At 37.1% G+C, this 22232-nt stretch overlaps 3 protein-coding genes across 4 annotated transcripts in view; 2 read left to right on the forward strand and 1 right to left on the reverse strand.

Annotated features, from left to right (window-relative positions):
• Positions 1–237: 237 nt before the first annotated feature.
• Positions 238–10008, reverse strand: LOC142341530 (uncharacterized). Its single transcript, XM_075392529.1, has 3 exons — positions 9746–10008; positions 2904–3095; positions 238–468 (listed from the first exon to the last, which is right to left on the reverse strand). The coding sequence occupies exons 1-3, from the start codon at positions 9965–9967 to the stop codon at positions 286–288; spliced, it is 597 nt and encodes a 198-aa protein (XP_075248644.1). The 5' UTR covers positions 9968–10008; the 3' UTR covers positions 238–285.
• Positions 5830–22232, forward strand: part of LOC142341527 (eukaryotic translation initiation factor 4E-1A-like) — a 544656-nt gene continuing 528253 nt past the window's right edge. For both annotated transcript variants that reach the window (XM_075392526.1, XM_075392527.1), the window contains exon 1: positions 5830–5845. The gene's annotated coding sequence lies outside the window, so the exon portion shown is untranslated. The remainder of the gene's footprint in view (positions 5846–22232) is intronic.
• LOC142341529 (persulfide dioxygenase ETHE1, mitochondrial-like) overlaps positions 5832–22232 on the forward strand; it is a 520203-nt gene continuing 503802 nt past the window's right edge. Inside the window, exon 1 of the mRNA XM_075392528.1 lies at positions 5832–5844. The gene's annotated coding sequence lies outside the window, so the exon portion shown is untranslated. The remainder of the gene's footprint in view (positions 5845–22232) is intronic.

Consider the following 22232-nt stretch of genomic DNA (forward strand, 5'->3'; position numbering starts at 1 on the left):
TTCTAATGGATCTGCTATCATAGTGATCAGGTAAGCTCCCTAAGTTTTCTGATCTGGATCAAAGACGATCTGGATCAAAATCTTATAAAATTTTCTGATTTGTATTAAAGTTAGTGTTTAATGTTATTTGTAGGACATTGTTTCAACAACTTACAACACAAACTCTGCTCAGACTTGATGAGTTGGTACCCAAGACACTGAGGCTGCCTATGCCTCTGGCATATAAGAAAATAGTGGTATGTTCAAATAATAAATTAAAATACTATTGAAAAAAATGGTATGCTCTCAACTGTTAGGAGTTTCTCTCATTAACCTCGCGAACTGTTCCTGTTTGGCCTTTCTTAAGTGGTAGAGACATCTTTGTGATTTATATTTTTTGATGAAATTCTCTAAGCTCATGTCACTTTCACCAGAGAAGAGCTCTCGATTCAGTTTCTCGCAGTCTTCGTCTGCTTGCAACACCGCAACCTGTAATGGAAATCAGCGTTTAACTTTATATTGAATGACTTGCACGTTCGATTGGATGAGCGAACCACACGCTCTTTTCATTATGGAACCGAATCGACTGCGTTGCTAGAAGTACAGTAGTTTCAAAGGATTTTTACACAACCGATTGTTAGCCCTCAACTTTTAACCAAATAATGCAACGAAAGTAAACTTTTAAAACATGGTTCGAACTAAAAATTTAATGGATGCAAAAAATTAAGACAGAAATGATCTCTCGTGGAATACATATCGGCTCCTACATGAAAATAGACAAAAGAAAAAAGGAGATAAAGTCTCATGGCAAAAAGTTAGCCCGAAAATCTGATGAAAAATTACCTGAATCCTCTCCGGAAAGATATCTCTAATAGAATTACTTGTTTGTACAAAGAGCATTCTCTTGGGCTTGCCGAAAAAATTCATTTTTATAAACCCCTTTCTGTAAATCTCAACAATTTCCAGTGTTTCTGAACAAAAATTTTTTATTGTTCTCATATTTTGAGAGAACATTATGCTATTTTTATGCCCACCTATTTGTTCAGACTTTCCGACTTTTGTGAGGGCATCCCAGAATAACATAGGTGGTAGCATGATGATGATCTTTACTTCTAGAATTTCACTACAAAAATACATTTCAAAAAATTTTTTGGAACAAATTCTTGAATAAATTTTAGCACTATTTCATGTGAATTTGGCCTTAATTTTCATCAATTATGCAAAATTAAATTTCACTTCGACGATTTCAGATATCTAGCATTTTGTAGAGGTTATCTCAGAAAAAAATTACGTCAGGTTTTTGACAATCTCAAAATCCGGAATTCAAAAACATTAAAACTGTTTTTACAAAAAAATTTAAGGCAAACTTTACGCCCATGTGATTTTTGAAGCTATTTCTTACAACTTCCATTTTCAGATCATTTCGCAAATTATTTGAGAACTTAGCAAAAAAGGCCAAATTTCATTGTCACAGATGGTTAATTAATCATGACAAATGCACAAAAACAATGCAGATTAATCAAACCAAACTTCAAACATAGCCGGCAAATTGCCGGAAAATAGCCGCCGTAGACTCGCTTGAAGCATATTGGGATTGAAACCGAAAGAGAAATATAAGAGATAGAAAGTGAAAAAATTTTTCTGACTGTCAAAATTTTTTTAATTGTGCAAATTCAGCATGTTCGGTTAGATTCTAAAACAATTCGGCTTCTAAACTGAACGCTATTAAGCATACTACTAATGCCAGCTAGCAATCGTATTAATGAAATTTGATAACCTAATGCACTACGAATTAAAAACCGGGCTTTATATGCTAACTGTTTCTTTTGATCTTGCTCTTTTGACTTTGAACGTATTCACTACATAGCGTAATTCAATGCTTGGAAGAATTTAAAATCTATTCAGTTGAAACAGTGAGTGAGGTAAGTCAGAAGTTAAACGTGAAAATCGTGACTTATGTAAAAGGAAAAACGTGATCAGAAGGTAAAGCGAATTAAAAAACATAGCAGGACAAGCCCTGACGCACAGTTTAAAGAATTTTCATCGACTAAACAAACAACTAGAACTAGAACAGACTATGAGTGAACTGGGAAAACCAGTTCTCAAAAAAATCAGATCAAAAAAGTAAAAAAAAAAACAGAAAATCAATGTCAAAATTTGGCAGATGAACCAAAAACCACTAGCGAGAAATTGAAATTTGGTTCAAACAAAAAACTAGTCCTAGAATGAACTATGAATGGATTGGGAAAACCGTTCAAAAAAAATGCGATCCAACAAATCGAACAGAAAAAATCAAAGTGAAATTTCCGCATGTGAACAAAAAACCACTAGCAAGAAAGAGAAATTAGTTTCAAACAAAAAACTAGGCCTCGAATAAACTACGAATGGATTTGAAAAACTATTTAAAAAAAACCGATCCAAAAAATTGAAAAAAACAGTAAAAATTAAAGTGAAATTGCCGCATGTGAACAAAAATCCACTAGCGAGAAAGCGAAATTTTGTTCAAACACCATTTTCTCACTCTACTTTAAAATTCGAGCGAAAAATTTCACGCCGCAAAACCCCTCGCTTTTTCGCTCCACTTCCTGTTTCGGCGTGACCAAAAATCACCACTCAAATTTGACTTCAAAACCATGAAAATGTGTGAACAGATCGTAAAAAAAGACAGCGCCCCAATACAATTCAAATTCTTTGAATTGTAAAAGGGAGAGCGCCTAAATAATAGCCATTGAGAGGCTTACAGCGGCTATTAAAAAGCCTTTACGACTACAACTGTAGACTGCTTTTGAATGCTTTCTGTAGACTACAACAAGGATTGTTTTCATTCTAGGACGGGGAAGTCGTGAAAAAAAACGTTTCCTGCCCGTCGCTTATCTCTATCGTCCAGCTTCAAGAAGCCAAGCATCATCAAAAATTATTAATACCTGTAAATTATAGTATTGAGATTCTGGACCCAATGAGTCTATTGCACTGTTCAGCTTGTGCTGTAACTCGGTCACCTCTTTCGACATCCTTTCAATTGTCTGCACTGCTGCCAGGAGCTGTGCACTGCGCTCGGATAGAACAGACTCAAGACCAATGTTGTAATTGGCTTCATCTCGTGTTTGCTCAATCAACTAAACAAATCTCAGCCCGTTATCTTATCCATTTCTTATCCATTGTAACATCAAAATCATCTTAACATTGAACAATATTATAGCGTTTTGACTTGCCCATGAACAAGTGGAGAACAAAGGTGAGTAGGAAAGAACGAGCAAAAATTATCGATCCGGCTCGAGAAGTTGAACAAAAGTATCTGCACCCAACAAAAACGAACTCGACAAAAACAAACCAACGATGCAAAATTTGCAAAAAAAAATTAACAGAAATATAATTATCGAGTCGTAGAAATTGACAGATAGTCGATTGACTTCCAATAAATATTTTAATTGAACTCGAAGGCTGTGGTAATGTGCGTTCGCAGATTGACCCGATCCTCTCTCGGTAGCGCGAATAAAGCACAAAGGAAAACATAAGTGTTGGCAACTTCAGATGAGGCTGACATTATAAATCAGATTTTGCGAATTATTTGAAAAGAGTGCCACCAGAACCTGTTTCATTCTTATAAAATGAAAAAGACCCAAAAAGATTACAAACGCTATTGTTTCACGTAGCGATCTTCGAAGTTTCACCCGAAATCCGTTTTCAGAAAGTCTAACAAACTCATTTTTATTTCATTGCGATAAAGAATTAAACGAAAACAAGAATTACACAAAATCTACAAATTTTTAGCTTGCAGACAAAACTATACATCAATTGAGAATTTGCAGATTAGTAGTAGATGACACTGTTAAGCATTAAATACAGGGGGTAGGGGTATATTTGCACTTTTTGGCCAAAAAAATCATTTTTCCGAAAATCTGTGGAACTGTTCTTAGGGCTATGGGAAAATCAATTTTGTGGGGACAATTTTTTCAACTTATCGCCTAGTCGACACATTGAGAAAAATGTATGACTTTACTCTTCGCTTTTGTAAATGAGGCCGCCCTTTATGCATCGCGATTGTTACAGTCGCTTTAAGTTGTGTTGTTTGTTTAGTGTTGCAGTTATTCAGAGCTCATTGAGAAGCAGTTTAATAACAAACAGGAGGGGTACATTTGGTCAAAACTGATAAGATGTAAATTTTCGTCCTTTATTTCGCGAAAAAATCAGATTAACCAAATTAATTTTTTATTCAAAATGTCATGGGGTTATAGGAGGTGAAACGTCTTTTTCGTTTGTGTAAATATTGCCGCATTTTATGACTGGTTATGGCTACAGACGAGTTAATGTGGCTTGCTAGTTTAGCGTGACAGTTGTTCAGGGCACATGAAGCTGTGTAAGTGTCAGTAACTGACATGAGGTGGACACCACATGATCAAAATTGATTGGATGTGTAATTTCTTCCCCCTAGTAATTTAGTGCAAAAAAATCAGTTGTTCCAAAAGTCTTTTGCAAATTTTTCCAAGGGTTATCTGAGGTGAAGAACAGATCAAGTTGCGGGGATAAAAAAAGCTTTATGAATTTCTGCGCATTCGATTCATTGAGAAATCATGTCAAGATCACCCCTTCTCAAACAAATATCGCCGCCGTCCATGCTTAGTTAACGCAATAACAGTTTTATTGAGGGCTGTATGCAGTAGTAGTAGTAATGCAGGATTTAGAGTATGACTCTTGGGTTTCCACCCGATTTACAGTTCAGATCAGTTTTATCTTGTTTAGTATGTTGCAGTTTCTACATCTGCAAATCACCCTCCATGTGCATTTGTTCTTTTCCACATAATGATTTTTGAAAAATTCCAGTATATTTTCTGTAAAGTAAATTTGTAGAAGTAGTTTCGCAACTCTAAAAACGTAGTTGAAGAGCAACTTCGTCCTTCTAAAAAAGTTGTCGTTAGTTTTGTTAATTCTCGCTTTTGTGATTCCATATTCACCCCGTTCAGTCTGACGTGGTTCTACTGCTTCTTCAATATCGTTAATATCTACATCATAATCCCCTCGAATAATGGATAATAGAACCAAAAGATCGTGCACTTCCACATAGAGACTCAGTGTATAGAGTGAAAGTTGCATGCCCCACTGAGAAGCAAGTTAAACTCTTATCAATAAAATAAGAGTATTATACAAACATCAGCTGAGAAAACTGTAATTACCCAAAATTACCGAAATTACAAGAAACAAAGGAACTAAGATGATGACGTATATATTCAAAAAAGTATTCATTACAAACACCTTTTCGTACTGTCATGAATTTGATGTTGGTATTGCGGAGCCAAAATATCAATGTGCATGCAAAATTCAAAATCTGTTAAAATTTTTGCGTGAGAATAGCAGGTAATCCGTAAAAAAGCGAATTAAAGTAGTCAAGCCGTGAAAGAATCGTTGCCCTCACCAACTCAATACGTACACCTTATCAACTGAAGATCTAATTTTGGAGGAATAGTTTTGTTTGACGATTGAAAACCACGGCATAATTTTTAAACATTTCTCTGAATGTGCAATTTCAAAAGCTTTGAAACTTTGGCTGTGGTTTTCTGTTCCTGCTCCTATTTCAGGAAGTTCTTGTGATTATTAGCCTGATACCTAAAACTCGATAAATTTTAACCAAATGACCAACCTCGTTACCGAAATTTGGAACTTTTCCGCTTACGCCCACGATACGTTATAATCCCTCAGATACAGAGCACGCCCCATTATATAGCAAATAATCATATAAAAATATGACACGTGCGACTGGTGGGTGGGTGTGGGGAAGGGGGTGCAAATAATATGCCCCCACTAAGCTGGTGAGTACAAACGGAAAAGATTCCAAATCTACCACTTTGTTGTCCTTATAAACTTATTAAATAGCGTTTGATATTAATTAAGTTAGTTCTTCAGATCTTGTTTTGACCATTCAGTGAGGGGACCCGTAACAGAGCACACCCTGAGACATCCGTCAGGCATCAATATCACCAGATTGTTTCTTTTCATAGCATATTTTTCAATTGTTTCATAAGTGAATATTCAAAAAATCCATTTGATCATTTGTTTTCCATGTATTGTCATAGTCTTTCTTAGGTGAATGTTGACTCCGCACTTCAAGTCGAAGAGAATTTCAGGCTTCTCAAGCAGATTCGTTATCGGAACATCGCCGACAAAGTACCGGGACCATAAGCAGACAAAGGCGACCATACAGTCCTTCAGAGGTGCTACCCTTGATGATTCGACCAGAACTCTTCAAAAGTATAGTCCAAAGAAACAACACACTGTAACTGTCATTGCTGGTTTTAATGATCACGACGCAAGCGCAAATGACTTTTCAAATAACTGGAAAACTATTAAACACAATTATTGACAAATTTCATCCACGATTCATCTTTGTACCAAAAACTATTGGCTCCTCGATTAATCGTTTTTATAAATAATCAAACTAATAATCCAAATTATGTTCTTTATAAATTAATTGGTAGTTTTATTCATCCAACCATTCAAATTGTGTCCCCATACTTCAATCTCCCTTTTAATCACTTCTGTAAAGATGGTATACATTTCTCTTTCTATGGTAACCATGTGTTTGCGTGTTATTTAACCCACATGTTTGAATTCTTCACTCGTTAGTTAATCATATGTTTTCAGACTACTAACAGCCTCCCTTATTTATGTCCGAGCAGTCACAATTCTCAAAATGTGCAAATCATCTCAGGGGTGGAGGGGTTTGATGTTACTCGTGCGCGACTTACCAGCACGTAAAGTGTAGTGGACTCAGCGCTAGGCGAGAACACCATGCGAACTTCCGCTGCGTAAGCTGCAAAATGGAAGCAACAGTAATTTCCTCAGAGGCAAGAACTCGAAGCGGCCGATAGCCAGACATCGCAATCTTCTAGGGAAGCCTGTCCTGAAACCTGCAGTTACTGGATGAACCTCGAGGAAAGCAAAGAAGAGCTAATGGAGAACATCTACAAACAAGTTGTTCATTGGAAAGCAATCTTATTTACGCTACCAAGAAACATGACAGGCATTAAGTTCACCGATACCTTGAATGAGATCCTGTCTACCACTTTAAATGATTCTAACGCAGAAACTGCAATGTACTGTGTAATGGTGATGCCTCATCTCATTCTTACAAGAACAAGAACGGAGAATCACGCCTCAAACAAAACCATTCTAAGACGACTAGATCAATGGGATACTCTGTTTCTTGAAGCAAAAGCTATCCAGGAACATATGACTAGAACAAAAGCAAAAGGATCTGTTGATGAATACAAAGAATTTGATAAATACATGTCAACAGGAAAAATTTCCAATGCCATTCGAAGCCGAAAGTAGCGAAAGGTGGTGTCTTTCCTTTGTTTAACTGACAAATCTGACAAGAAAACAGTCCTTGATGTCTTACGCGAGAAACATCCGGAACCATGCAAATCAAATTTGAACTATCTAGTAAGCAATGAACATCCAAAAAGTTTGCTGTACCAGCAATCCAAATTTGAAAAACTGAATGCCTCAATGGTTAGAAAGTCTGCCATGAAGACGCATGGAAGCCATGGCCCTTCCGGTCTTGATGCCAACGAAAGGCAAAGGCTTCTGACATCCTTCAAGTCATCCTCAACTGATCTATGCAAAAAGATTGCTAAACTAGCAATACGCATAGCTACGTCTCATTTGACTTTCCTTCTTCCATATTATTCATGTCGGTTGATAGCTCTTGACAAATGCCCCAGTTTACGACCAATAGGAATTGAGGAAGCCATTATGCGAATTATTGGAGGAACTATTGTCAAATGTATTGAAACCGACCTCAAGATACTAGGGTGATCAGCAACTATGTGAGGTTCAAAAAGGAGGAATTGAACATGCAATCCATTCGCCGAGAGCTGCTTTCGGGCAGATTCGGAGGCGATCTTGCTTAATGACGAAAAAAACGCTTTCACTAGTCTCAACAGTGATCTTGCCTTACGAAACATCAAAAAATTATGCCCTTTTCTCTATCATTCTATCTGTAATTCATATCGTGAACCATCAAATTTGTTTATTAACAAACAAACAATATTCTCTCACGCAGTTACAACCCAAGGCGACCCATTGCGATGTCGATGTATGGAATTGCTATTATCCCCATAAATGAACTTCTTGACGATCGCTCCACAGTTCAAAAATGGTATGCGGACGATGGCGACGCTGTCGGCTCTTTTGATAACTTGAAAAAGCTTTGACTCATTGAGAAAACACGGTCCTGCTTTCGGTTACCATCTTACCAAATCCCACATCATTACCAAAGAACATCTTTTTGAAAAACCACAGCAGATTTTTGTTCACGACGAAGTCGAAACACTTGACGGTTGTAGAGTACTTGGTAGGGTAATAGGTTCCGATAATGCAGAAAAGAAATTTGTAGACAGATCACTAAAACAACAGAAATAGTTGTTAAAACAGCTGCCGCTCATGTCAATGTTTTGCCTCAAAATGTTTAAACCGTTCGCTTCATCTGTATAGCACAAATTGACCTTCTTAGCACGTACAAGAACCCAATACTGAAAAGAATGTGAGAAATCAATCAACGATGAGCTATTACCCAATCTGTTAAAGAATCCCGTCTACATTCCAAAATACAGAGATATTTTTTCGTTGCCGTAAGAGAGGGTGGTCTGAACATCCTTAAACCTGAAGACCGCCTTAAGGAATATGAGCGATCAGTTCAGCTGTCAAGTCCCTTATCCCTATCTCTGCCCGAAGCCGAACTAAAGCAACAACAAATCATAAAAAAGGAGAAAGAGCTTGCTATCAAATCGAAGAAGACGATAATTAAGAGCCAATTGAATAAGAACGAGATTCGCTCACCTGATTTAGCTAGTGAAAAGGGTGCATCAAGCTGGTTGAAAGCTATGCCATTGAAGCGATATCACTTTGGCCTAACAAAAAGCGAGTTTCGTGATGGCGTATCCCTTCGCTATGGCTGGGACCCAGTGAATATGCCATCACTATGCGCAAGCAAAGAAAGCTTCAGTTTGGCACATGCCCTCCACTGTCCGAAAGGAGGATACACGTACATAAGACTTTGCGAACTTGTTAAGTGATGTCTTCCATGATGTCCAGATCAAACCTCATCTTCAGTCGTTGCAAGGGGAAACCTTAGCTCTTAAATCAACGACAACTGATGATGATGCAAGATTAGATATCAATACCATGAATCTATTAAAAAGAACAAATATGAACAAAGAATAACTGAGGTTGAGAAAGCAACATTTTGTCCGCTTTTCTTGGCATGCACTGGTGGAGCTGGCCCATCAGCTTCAAAAGCGCTGAAAAAACTGGCATCAAAGCTCTCTGCGCGAAAAGAGGACAGCTATGCTGATATCATATCATTTCTAAGGACAAAAATCAGCTTTGCTCTCCTGGGGAGTTCTATCCTCTGCATTCGTGGGTTAAGGACGCTTAGGCTGCGCGAAATTGTAGAGGCCTCGATGGGAGCTGTGGTTGAAGAAGGGAGGCTGTTAGTTTGACTCATCTACTTTCGTTATTATTTGTTTTTTTCTAATGCTATCATACGAAATGCTTTATGGAGACGTAGTGCTGGGAGGGCCCCGGACCAGTCAATATTCATCCAGTGTTGGGGAGGGGCATTTCTTAATTTACATATTTTTCTTAATTTTTTGTTTATGTCATTTTTGCATGCATTCAAGATGATTCACGAGAAATCCTATCCCAAATTTGGATCACATGTTTTTAATAGGCATTCAAGATAATTCGCCAGAAAATGTCAAAATTTGACCTTTTGTAGATCACTGTTCAATGTAATTGTTTTCGGTGCGGTCATTTGTAATTCCAGCATCTCCTCCTCCTTGTGCAGAATATAATTGAGCTCAGTGTTTTCCTTCTGAATAAATTTAGATGGAAGACACTGGTCCATTTTGGCACACAATTTTGACAAGCTGTCATCAACTGGCCTGTTCAATCCGTCATTTGTTAATGGCGCTGAAGGAGGAACCTCCATAACCTCCTAAAACGATAAAATATTGCTGAACAAACATCAATAGAATAGTAATAGTAGTACAATACGCTTCAAGAGAATCCACGGGTGTAGTTAACCCACCAATTAATATCTGGCATGATCTTTTTGTTCGGATTAAAACTTCCACAGGCGCACCAAATTTTGGATGTACACCAGTGGTATATAGTAGTAGTAGTAGTAGTAGAGAAGGCTTCTGAAATTCATCCACGGGTGGTCCACACCCTTCTTCGTCAGTTAGATGAGCTTTGTGTGGATGTTACAGTTCGTAACAGGGGTCGTTCTCCATAAATCGTTTCCTAAGGAATTGTGTGTAGATATTGCTTATCCTTTCTTTTCTTTTTGATTTGCTCCTTAGATCTGTTGTTCTACAAAAAATGTTGTATAAGATTGCTGTTCTTATCCAAAAATTTTCATCGCTTTTAGATAGTCTTGTTTTTGCAACACTAACTTCACGTGTGCCTTGTCTTGTTCTTTGATTTGAGTTGTACTTAATAAACTGATTTATATTTATGCTGTATTCACCGTCGGCAATGTTACAGTAAAGTCGTGGTGTTTCTATTCAAGTAGGAAAATTTATCCGCGTTAGCATCAAATTTTCCCTTCAGAATCGATACGATGTAATGCACGTCATGCAGTTGGAGATAATAGGTGATCGGGAGCAGTTCGCGTTGTTTTAGCCTTTCTTTTTATGTCTTTTCACTGCCTATTATCCCCTTCGTGGCCCTTTTTGCACAAGTTTAAGCTCTTTCTGCTGGTTTCCATTTGGAGCCCAAGCTTGGTGATCATACATGTGTTGGAACAACGTAACCAACATTTGACTTCAGACGCGTTTTGAGCATGTATAATTTCGAGAGGTTCCTCTTTATCTGATGAAGCGCTGATGTCGCTTTCATAGTTCGTTGTTGCTGAATGCTAAATGGATGTGGTCATTTTGCAATGAATTGCTAATTGCGATTTGTTAGGTGGTAATTTCATCTTTGGGTTGCATTTAGTTTTGGTATATTTGTTGGTTTCTTGTGGTTTGTGTTGAATACTTGTCTGGAAGATGGAGGCAGTGAGATTAGCTTGAGTTTAAAAAGCAGTTTTTGTTGAATATTTGTTTGGAGAAACGAATCAGGGAAATTGGTTTGATTGGAATTTTGTTGGTTTACTTGTTTAGTGCGGAGTTTTAGTTTGAGGATTTTTGTTCTCTTTTCGGCGAATGAGAGAGCGAGACAGGAAGGAAAGTAAGGAGGAAGGAGAAAAAAAGCAAAAGATATAAAGAAAGACTGAAAGAAAAAGGAACCTTCTGTGCACCTCCAGGAGCCCGACCCCCTTTCAGAGGAAACGCGACCGGCTTGTCCACTGAGAGTACAGTAACTAGCCGTTGGTTTTAATGCTAATAGCGAATGAGAGATAAGTTAGAGTCTTTACAGAAAGAGAGGCACCCTCAGAGCACCACAGACAGCCAGACCCTCTTTCAGGGTAAAAGCAGCCAGCTTGTAACCTGAGAGCACCAAGACTTTGTGTGAGGTTTGATTGTAGTTTATTTTTTTAGAGGCGGGTAATTTTGCCCTTACGGGGTTGAGTGCTGTTCCCAAGCGGACATTATTAGGGATATGTGTCTTTTCAATATTTGGTTGGATATAAGACCTCTACCCGATCAAAGCGTAAGGCACTATGATCTCTCTTTTACTAATCTGTGACCGATAGAAACCTGATCAAGGCCTGCAGCAACATTGGTCAGGTATTACGTGAGTGTACACTGATACCGAGGGTCTTAAGGAGCCTCTAGAGAGAGAAAAGAATTCTAGATCGGGCCTTTCGAAAGCTAGATCAAGCAGGACTGACGCTAAACGAAAAACTGAGAGCTCCTAGAGATGCCAGTGGAAAACGAGAGAAGCTAAATGAAGCTAGATCGTGCCTTGAGCAAGCACAATCGATTAGTACCGGAGCAAACAATGAGACCGAAGGGTCTTGGACAGATTTCTCGAGGTCAAGTAGGGCTTTATCAGGCCATGAGAAGCTTAGATCAACCAGGACTGACGCTAAATGAAGGACTGAAAAGTCTGATTGGTCATCCTAGAGAGGCCAGTTGAGAGTATGATATTCTCAATGAATGGAGTTTGATTGCGCCGTGAGCAAGAGCAATCGGGTTGAAATAGAGATAACACTAAGATTAAGGGGTTATGGAGAGCCCTCTATTGGGGGTGGTGTAAATAGAGCAAGCCTTGGGAGAGCTGGATGAATAAGAACTAAAGATAAGATATCCTCTGATAGTATAAATTTTCTTTGATTTGCTGCCTTTAAGAAAGAGCAGTTTACGCGGTTCAGTTCTCGTTGTTTCTTTTGTGTTGGTTCCTTTTTTTGATTGATGGTCTGCTCTTGCCTGCTAGTTGTTGCTAGTGTTTGTTAAGCCAACCATTCTGGATGTCATCATTTGTTTCAGTAGTAAGTCTATTTTGGTTCCTGGGTGTTCTCGTGTTACTCTTAGATCTTCCTTGTGCTCTGCCTTCGCAATTCATTTTAATTGGCAACAGGAGAATTACTTCATCTTGTAGATCCTTTTGCTGCAGTTGTTCTTTAACACCTCGTCTTGTGTACGGCATGATAACTGTTGCGATATGGAGCCCTAACATCAGTTGTCCCAGCTCTTGGCTCATCAAGGTTCTTTGAATATTTTTGTAGTGTTTGCTCAGGCTGTTTCCAATTGCGTCGTAGTAAATTGTGAAAGTTGACGATGGTGTTGGAGTTTGATGTTATTGATTATGTGTGGCACTAATTTTATTTCGTCTTTATAGTTGAAAAAACTCCTCCAGCAGCGAAACAGTGGTAGATGGATGAGTTTATTTGATGCAGGAGGCTGCTATGATGTAGTTTGGCAATTTTCTAATCGGAGAGATGGATGGTGGTGCTCTAGTGTCTCTCAAGCTAAGAGATCTGTTTCAGAAAGCCATATTAGTCGTTAAAATTTCCAGTCAATCACAGTTTGGTTCTCTAATTGGTCTAGAGTTTCAATTTTGATAAAGTCCCATCAGGTATTGCAAAAATTGTCTTTTTTAAGTAGGTAAGTTTCTGTTTTAGAGATTGATGTTGCTGTTTGCTTCACATTAGAGAGGTCATCTTCCTCTTCAATTGTTCTTTCTTCTCCTGTTGCAGTGGATGAGGTCATCATCTTACCACTTTCTCCAAAAGGCGAGGTTCTTGATCCCCGCCCTATGCCTGAAGCTGATAAAAATTTGTTGTTTGATACAAGATAGCCTGATAGTCTGGCACTGGGCAATGTATTCAATGAGCAGATGCGGGCAAAGAGGAAGGCCTATATGATCCGATGAACCTCGAAATGCTCCAGATGGTTATCTTAGTCGGATTTAGTTTTTTAACTTTGTGATCCCCTATTTGGTTTCCTTAAATGAACTCAAGATTAAAAACAAATCAAATTCTTAGCGACGCTTATACTAGGAGAATTTGAAAGTGTATTATCGTTTATTCTACATTCTAAGCTGTGGCGTGTAAAAAGTTAAAGTCCATAGTTGCAGTATCGATCATCCTAGAAGGTTCTGAAATTGCATCGTCGTTTATTCTATGATGAAATCTTAAGTTTTGTTTAGTCTTTTTTTTAGCTGCAGTGTCGATTATCCTAGGAGAAAAACATTGCAGTGCCGAATTCTCTATGTTGAAAATTCCAAAGTCCTTCCAGCGGGAACAGATTGTTGACCAGTATCAGTGTTTCTGCGTGACTCCCACGATCATATGGCCCTCCTTTATTGTTACCCTGGAGTTGGATCAGCTTCAGGACCTAGAATGATTTCCGTTATTAGTCCAGTCTCCCACACTGACCATCCTTTTGTAATTTTTATCCCTTCGTTGGATTGTAGGGTTCTGTCCACCCACAAAAAGACACACAATCAGCCAGACATACATGAGTACATAAAAAATTCTTTTGCCCGATCAGTATATACGTGAATGGCATCAGTTAACGTCTCTTTTGCTTTAATTTAGTATTTTGAAAATTTGCTACTATTTTGATGGCCTCAACTGACGTTTCAAGCCATAATCTAAGAGGTCCGCATCCACCTTTGTTTTGCTTTGTGTCAAATTTTGGCTAATATTTTGGATGGCTCCTGCTAACGTCTCGAGTAATACAACAAGACGTCTAAATCCATATTTGTTTCTAGAAATTTGGCTTAGTTTTTGAAGTGGCTTCAGCTAACGTCTCGAGTCATAAACCAAGACGTCCGCATCCACCGTTGTCTGATTTTGTTAAAAGATGTTTTTGCAAAATATTTTGATATGTTTTGATCTGGCTCCAAGTCAAAAAATGTTTTCCTACAATGTTTTTTCCCCTTATTTCGTTCTATAAACCTTGTTATTTATTCCGAGCTTAATTTTGGGATTGTTTTGCTTGCTGCTTCGAAGTTTCCCCATTTGATTTAGTTCAACTACGCTCGTCCACATTAGTGCGTTTTAAGCAAGTCTTTTAGTTTTATTTTGATCTTTTTGTATCTTGTTCAGATCAGTTTTGAGTTCGTTAGGTTAGTTTTGGGTTCCTTAGGTAAAAATGTAGCGTTCCACCATCTTTGTAATTGGGTTCGCCATTGCTTAGTATTATATAGTTTTCCGCGTCAAGCCATTAGTCAATTATTCTTCCAGTTCTGTTACTGAGCTGCTCATTGGCGCAAGTCATGTTGTGTTTATATTGATTTAGACAGTAAATAGGTGCGCTTCAGTGTTTGCCATTTTTGTGATTAGTACCGTTCTTATATCTAGTTGTGGTGACACAAAGTTGTTTTTCAAGAAGTGTCCAAGAGTTTTTATTGTGATACAAACGTGTCTTTGTTTGCTTTCTAATTCATATGTTGTAGTTTCTGTGAGTTGATATATGAGTCGATGTTTGATGTAGATTGGCTGTGTTTAGTATTCTAAACGGCTGTGTTTAGTATTTCCTGCCACGGTATAACTTTCTAAGTTTGGGTAGTGTTTCTTTTCTATTTTGGTTTCGTTGAAGCAAGCTAAGTCAGACTGTTTTTTTCCAGTATACATAAAATTTCGATTTCTTTTGTTTAAACTGTGATAATTTATTTGCGTGACTGTTACTGAACAGTGTATTGCTTGCTTTTCCTTCATTTTGTTTCTATTTTTTAAACGTTTTTTTATTTGCAATGTTATTTCAAGTTGTTTTTCGTTTCAGTGCTGAGTGTTCTGTATATTTGAGTCTGTTTTCTTTGGGTTATTTAGTTTTTGTTTCATTTTCCCTTAGTCTCCTGTCAGTTTGTTGTTTTTTTTTCACCTAAATTTTTTGTGATATCTTCCATGACTGTTTTCCTAATTTTTTCCCTGATTATATCGTTGTGTAAATTCGCGCTTAATTGGTCAATATAGCTCTGATTGTCAATTCTCCGTAGCTCATTTGTGTTTTCGTTATCTGCTCTATTTTGCTCTCAAGTCCGCTGAAGTGATTAGGTAGTATATTTTCGAGAATTTTCAAATTTTATGTTTGAATTTCTTTTGCTTTTTTGCGCTTCTTCTTGATCTTCGTTTTCTTGTTTATCATTGAGGGCCTCTGCATATAATGCAGCAGATGCCTGTTGTTTTGCTTCTTTGTTTCTTGACAACTTTTGTATGCAGCGCTCTGCTTTTCATTGCCAATTTGCGCAGCAAAGTTGTTTCGATTACAGTCTTTGTTGTGATTGTATCCTCCGCATTGCGAACATCTTGGTGCGTTGTTGCAGTTTGCTGCAACGGAACCATGTGCTTGGCATTTGGATCACTGCACTGGATCTTTCGCGACTGTTTTGACGGTTCACATTTGAATCTTAACAGACAATATTACCCCACTCAAAAATGATTTTCTTGACTGGTTTTCAACTTTGATAAAGACTATTACCAGTCTTGTTTCTTGATTTGTTGCGCTGCTTTAACTGTAAAAAATTTTTTGGGTATAATTCCTTAATCAATTAGTTGTTCTTCTATTGTGTTTAAGCTGACATCTAGCAAAACATTTGTCATTGCGAAGCGTGGGGTTACTTTTTCTTTGCTTTGGTTGTTGTTGGAATGCAATTTTACTTTTTACACTTGGAAGTTTTGTTTGTTATTTTGCTGTTAACAATTTTGATGCTTCTTTGTTTTTAAGTTTTACAGAGACGCCCTTTTCATTGGTTTTTCTCTGACACTGCCCGGGTTTCCCTGGTTAAAAAGTTTAATCATTGCGTTTTCGGCTTCTTGTGAAGGCAGTATCGTCTTCGGTTTGGTTGTTTGGGTTGTTTTTTGGACCTATGCTCACGTCAGAGAGAGTCTGTTTGTATGGGTCATGTGAGGGATGGGAAAAGCGGTGCCTGTTTGACGGCTGTGTGCGCCCGTTGAGAAAGGGATCTCTTCGATTTCTTAGTTCTTTTTCTAAATTTGTTAGCGTCAATTTTCAGTTCAGTTTGGGAATCTTGCAACATTTAAATCGAGGGCTTTGTTGGTTTGTTGTTATGCTACTAGCTCACCATTAATTACTCGCTTGCAGAATAATTTTGAATTTTAACCAGTTAGTTTTTTGAACATTGGGAGCCAATTGGATTTCATTACATCAAAACTTCAAAAACAGTCCCACAGTTATCAAGTTCACGTTTAGAGCTTGCTATAATCTTAACAACAACTGCTTACCCGAAACTAATTCAAGCCTTTAATTTTTCTGGAATGTTGTTAAAAAACACCACAAACATCATAAGCTCACTGGTTTTGTTACATTTGTTGTCGAAAACAGCTAAAATCAATTAGGTGTTACGAATACGACCAAATTTCCAATATAATTACTCAAAACCTTGAGATATAAAATAAAAAAGAAAACAAAAGATTTAGGATAAAAGATAATAATCATTATAAGAGAAGATTTTTGTCAGCCGGTTTTTAACTCTGAAAAAAGGCAGCTCCAGACACAAGGTCCGCAAATAAGAAAAGAATAAAGTTACAAGTAACAAAAACAAACAATTTAAATGTAATGGCATCTGGTATGTACAATCAGATGGTCTAGTTATGGGTATATCATTGGCTGAGATAACGTGTGGATGAAACCGCTTGAGAGATCGCTGCAAAAAACACATCTCAGTCAACATCTCTCTTAATGTTATCAAAACGGGAATAGCGAAGACTGCAACCGGAATGACTTTCCATGCAAAAACCAAAATATAACAAAAGTCTTGAACGCCAATATGCATGACGTTGTTTGGATTTGTACGTATTGCAGCAATCAACCACCAGTTGTGAAAATTGAGGGAAAAATTTTCAAAGAGAATGTGATTGACATTCTTAGCAGTTAGTGGTCAACCGGTGGGGTACTTATTATTTGCAATTCAGTACACAAAGACCTCTAACATTCCTTAAGAAAAGGGAACGAATGAAACTTGGTTTTTCCTGATATCAACTTAGACGTTTGCAGCGACAAAAATTAACTGACATTGCTATCAGACCAACTGACACAGTTAACAACTAAACTGAATTTGTATGATGTTTTAGATGAAAAATCAGCTTTGCTTTTCTGTGTTGTTTCATAATGTGCATTCGAGCTCCAGGGAAATTTATTTGGCCCCAAAATATTGAAGCTCCAACGAGAGTTGTTGTTGAAGCAAGGAGTTGGTTATATTGACTCATCTAGCTCCCCCGATAGTTGTTTGCAATATATTGCCTCCTGTCTTAAGATTGTTGGGCATAAAATTCTCATTTTAAAGGTACAATTGAACAATACTAAAAGCATTATGAAAACATAGTGCTGTGAGGTCCCTGCCACTGTTCGTTTAGCTTAAGAGAGGGTCATTTTTAAATTTGGTATATATACTCACATGGGAAAAATACGTAAATTACTGCAGCGCTTCCGCATAAGAAAAACGTATTTGAGAGGACAATTCAAAGAATCTTTAGCTCAATAACTAACTGGTTGGCCAGGCGCTTGAAAAGAAAGAGACCTGTTGAACAGTAAATCAGTGTGAATTTTTGAGAGCTTCACTGAAGATAAGATAATATATCTAAAGCAAAACTAAAAAAACTTCAGAGAAGGCAGACTAGATCTCATAAAAGCCCCAACACTTTTTCTACAACGTAGATGTAATCATAGATGATTTTGCAAGCAAATTGAAAACACTATGCGACTTGTAAATTATATTCAGAACGCAAAAATTAATACCATGCCCCCGCCCTAAAATCATCTTCTGTCAAAAACCTGAAACTTCACGTGGCATAATAAACAAATATTAACGGATGCGGGTCGTCTATTTCGGCAGACGAGCCGGCAGGTTACTTCAAAACTTATATATCACTAATATCAAAACTTCTGAAAAAGAATGACAGATTGGTCACCACCTTGCTGAAATTTGAGGCTCCAGGAGTAGCATTGAATGGTTTGTTGTTTTTCACTATCGGTCTTTGGTTCGTTTGTTTTCATTGTTTATTCTATTTTTTGGCAAAGGCATCTGGAGCTTCCCGATTATTCATTAGTAATCTTTTGTTGTTCTCTGTTTTCAGTTAAGTAATGTTGTCGCAGTTTTCAAAAGTTGCGATCTTTCCTTGCTTGATTCAGTTTGTCAATTAGTTTCATTTGTTCTCTTGTAGTGTTTCATTTACTATTTCTTTTATTTTTTTTGTCAGTATATGGATCTTTTTGCATTTGATTTGATGGTTGATTGTGTTTCTCTCCTTTCTTCTCAATTTGTTTCTTTTTCTCTGTAATTTTGTATTTTATGTTTTTCTATTCTCCTTTCTTTTATTTGATGGTTTGAAGCAATGTGTTTATTCAGACATATTTGCTTTCTTTGTATGCATCATGAATGCTTTGTGTAGTTTTATCTATGTTTCTTTCTAAATCTTTTTTTTTGTTGCTTTCCGGCATAGGATATCTAAATTATACAAGATAACATTTTTGTACTTTTTATAGTTAACTTTTTTTGTGATTGTATTGGTTTATCTATGTTATAGGTGCTCACAATTTGGCAATGATCACTCGGTCTTTCGTTGAAGACATAAAATTTTCAAAAAGCTTGTTAGGTTTTAGTTCTTTAGTGCACATCTAGTGTTCCACCATCTTTGTAATTGGGTTTGTCATTGCTTAGTATTATATAGTTTTCCCCGTCAAGCCATTGTTCAATTATTCTTCCAGCTCTGTTAGTCAGTTGGTCATTGGCTCTAATCATTGGGTGTTTATATTGATGTCGAGAGTAATTAATTGGGCCTCATTGTTTGGTGTTTTGTGATTAATTCCTTTCGTATATCGAGTAATGGTGACACATAATTCTTTTTCAATAAGAATCCAAGAGTTTTTTAATGTGATACATACTTGTATTCGTTTGCTTTCTAATATTTATTTTGTATGAGTTGATAACTCAATCGATGTTTGATGTAGATTGCAAATTCTAAACGGTTGTGTTTTTTACTTTCGGCCACGGTATAACCTTCTAAGTTTGGGTATTGTTTATTAGCTATATTGTTTCGTTGAGGCAGGCTATGTCAGATTTTTTTTGCAGTATACATAAAATTTCTACTTCATTTCGGCGGAGACCGCGACAATTTATTTGCGTGAGTGCTGCTGTACATTGTAATGCTTGCTTTTCTTTCATTTGGTTCTCTTTTTAAAGGGTTCTTTTTTAAGTTATTTCAAGTTGTTTTTTGTTTCAGTGCTGAGTGTTCTGAGTTATTCAGCTTTGCTTCATTTTCCCATCGTCTACTGTAAGTTTGTTGTCTTTTAATATTTCACATAAAATTTTTGTGATACCCTCCTTGACTGTTTTCTTAATATTTTCCCTGGTTATATTGTATTTTGTAAGTTTGCGTTTAATTGGTCAATGTGGCTCTGATTGTCAATTCTCCGTCTCTCATTTGCGCTTTTTTTCATCTGCTCTATTTCGCTCTCAAGTCTGCTGAAGTGATTGGTTAGTGTACTTTCGTGGTTTTTCAAACTTTTTGTTGGGACTACTTTTGTTTTTTTGACTTCCTTCTTGATCTTCGTTTTCTGGTTTATTTGAAGGCCTCTGCCTATAATGCAGCCCCTGCTTGTTGTTTTGCTTCTTTGTTTTTTTGACAACCTTTGTATGCAGTGCTCTGCTTTTCATTGCAAATATGCGCAGCAAAATTCATTTTGATTACAGTCTTTGATGTGATTGTGTCCTCCGCAGTGCGAACTTTTTTGTGCGTTGTCGCAGTTTGCTGCAATGGGACCACGCGCTTGGCATTTGGATCACTGCAATATCTTTGGTGGTTGTTTTGACGGTTCACATTTGAATTTTTACACACAAAATATTACCCTTTTCATAAATGCTTTGTTGCTTAGTTTTCATTTTTGTAGAGGACTATTGCCAGTCTTGTTTCTTGATTTGTTGCGCTGCTTCAACTCTAAATTTTTTTTCGGGTTTAGTTCTTTAATCAGTTAGTTGTTCTTCTATTGTGTTTAAGATGACATCTAGCAAAACTTTTTTCATTACGAAGCATGGGGTTACTTTTTCTAAGCTTTTTTTGTTGTTGGAATGCACATTTACTTTATACGTCTGGAAGTTTTTGTTGATATTTTACGGTGTTAACAATTTTGATGCTTCTTTGTTTTTAGGTTTTACAGAGACGCCCCGTTCATTGGCTTTTCTCTTACACTGCCCGGGTCTCCTAATCATGGCATTTGCGGATGCAGCTAGTCGAGGTCTCTTTCCCTCAATGTTTACGTACACGATGCGTTGGTAATAAATGTTTACTTTTTGTTGCTCTACACTACATGTTTTTTGCAGCTTCGGCTTTTTGGCCTTTCAAGGACCCGTTTTCGGCTTCTATTGAACGCAGTACTTTTTTCGGTTTGGTTGTTTGGGTTCTCTTTTGGACTAATGATCACGTAAGAGAAGGTCTGTTTTTATGGGTCTTGTGAGGGAAGATGAAAGGCGGTGCTTGTTTGCCGGCTTTGTGCGCCTGTTGGCAAAGGGATCTCTTCGCTTTCTCAATTTTTTGCTTTATAAGTTTGTTAGTGACAATTTTTGGTCCAGTTTAGGCAGCTTGCAACAATTAAACCAAGGGCTTTCTCGGTTGTTTGACATGCTAGTAGTTCACCGTTGATGGACGCTTGCAGATTACTTTTGAATTTTAGCAGGTTATGTTTTTGAACATTAGGAACCAATTGGATTTCTTCACACCAAAATTTAAGAAGAGTCCCACAGTTTCCCATCAAGTTCACGTTTAGAGCTTGCTATAATTTTAAAAACATCCGAATAGCCGAAACTATAGCACGCCATTACTTTTTCTGGAATGTCGTTAATAAAAAACACAAACATCATGAGCTCACTGTTTTCGTTACATCTGTTGTCGAAATAAGCTACAATCAAGTAGGCGTTACAAATACGACCAAATTTATATTATACTAATTCTAAATTTTGAAATATAAAATAATAATGAAAACAAAAGATTCAGGATAAAAGATAATAATAATTGTAACAGTAGGAATTTTTCCGCCAGTTTATAACTCTGATAAAAGGAATCTCCAGACACAAGGTCTGCATTAAATTAATTATTAGGTTATCCATAACAAACAACCATTTTAAATGTTCAAAAAACAATCAAATGTTCAAAACAAACAATCAAGTTCAAAAAAAACTTTAACTTACATTAAGAAAAGCGAACGAAGGATATTTGGCATTTCTTGATTGCAACTTAAACGATTACAGCGATGAAAAAAGAACTGTCATGGCAATCAGACCAACTGACACGGTTGACAGCTAAGCGGAATTTAAATGATGTTTTAGACAAAAAATTAGCACTTCTATTTTGTTCCATAATGTGCATTCGAGGTCCAAGGTAAAATGTGCATTCGCCAAAATATTGAAGCGGGAGTGTTTGTTGAAGCAGCGAAGTGGTTATATTCACTCATATAGCTCCGCTGATAGTTGTTTGTTTTATATGGCCGCCTGTCTTTTGATTTATGGGCATAAGATTTTCATTTTAAAGGTTAAATTGAATAATGCGAAAAGCATTATGAAAATATAGTGCTGTGAGGGCCCTGACAATGTTCACTTAGCTTGAGAAAGGGTTTTTTTAAAATTGGTATATATACTCACACGGGAAAAATACGTGAATTTTTGCAGCACTTGACAATTGGAACAACGCATTTGAGAGGACGATTTGCAGAGTTTTTAGATTACCAACTTCGTTGGCCAGGCGTTTGAAAGGAGAGAGACCTGTCGGACCCTCAATCAGTGTCCAGTTGAATGTGGTTTTTAGTTGAGAGCTAGACTGAAGATAAGATAATAACCTAAAACAAAACAAA

This window comes from Convolutriloba macropyga, chromosome 6 (assembly GCF_964194025.1).
Source record: "Convolutriloba macropyga chromosome 6, txConMacr16.3, whole genome shotgun sequence".
Taxonomy (NCBI): domain Eukaryota; kingdom Metazoa; phylum Xenacoelomorpha; order Acoela; family Convolutidae; genus Convolutriloba; species Convolutriloba macropyga.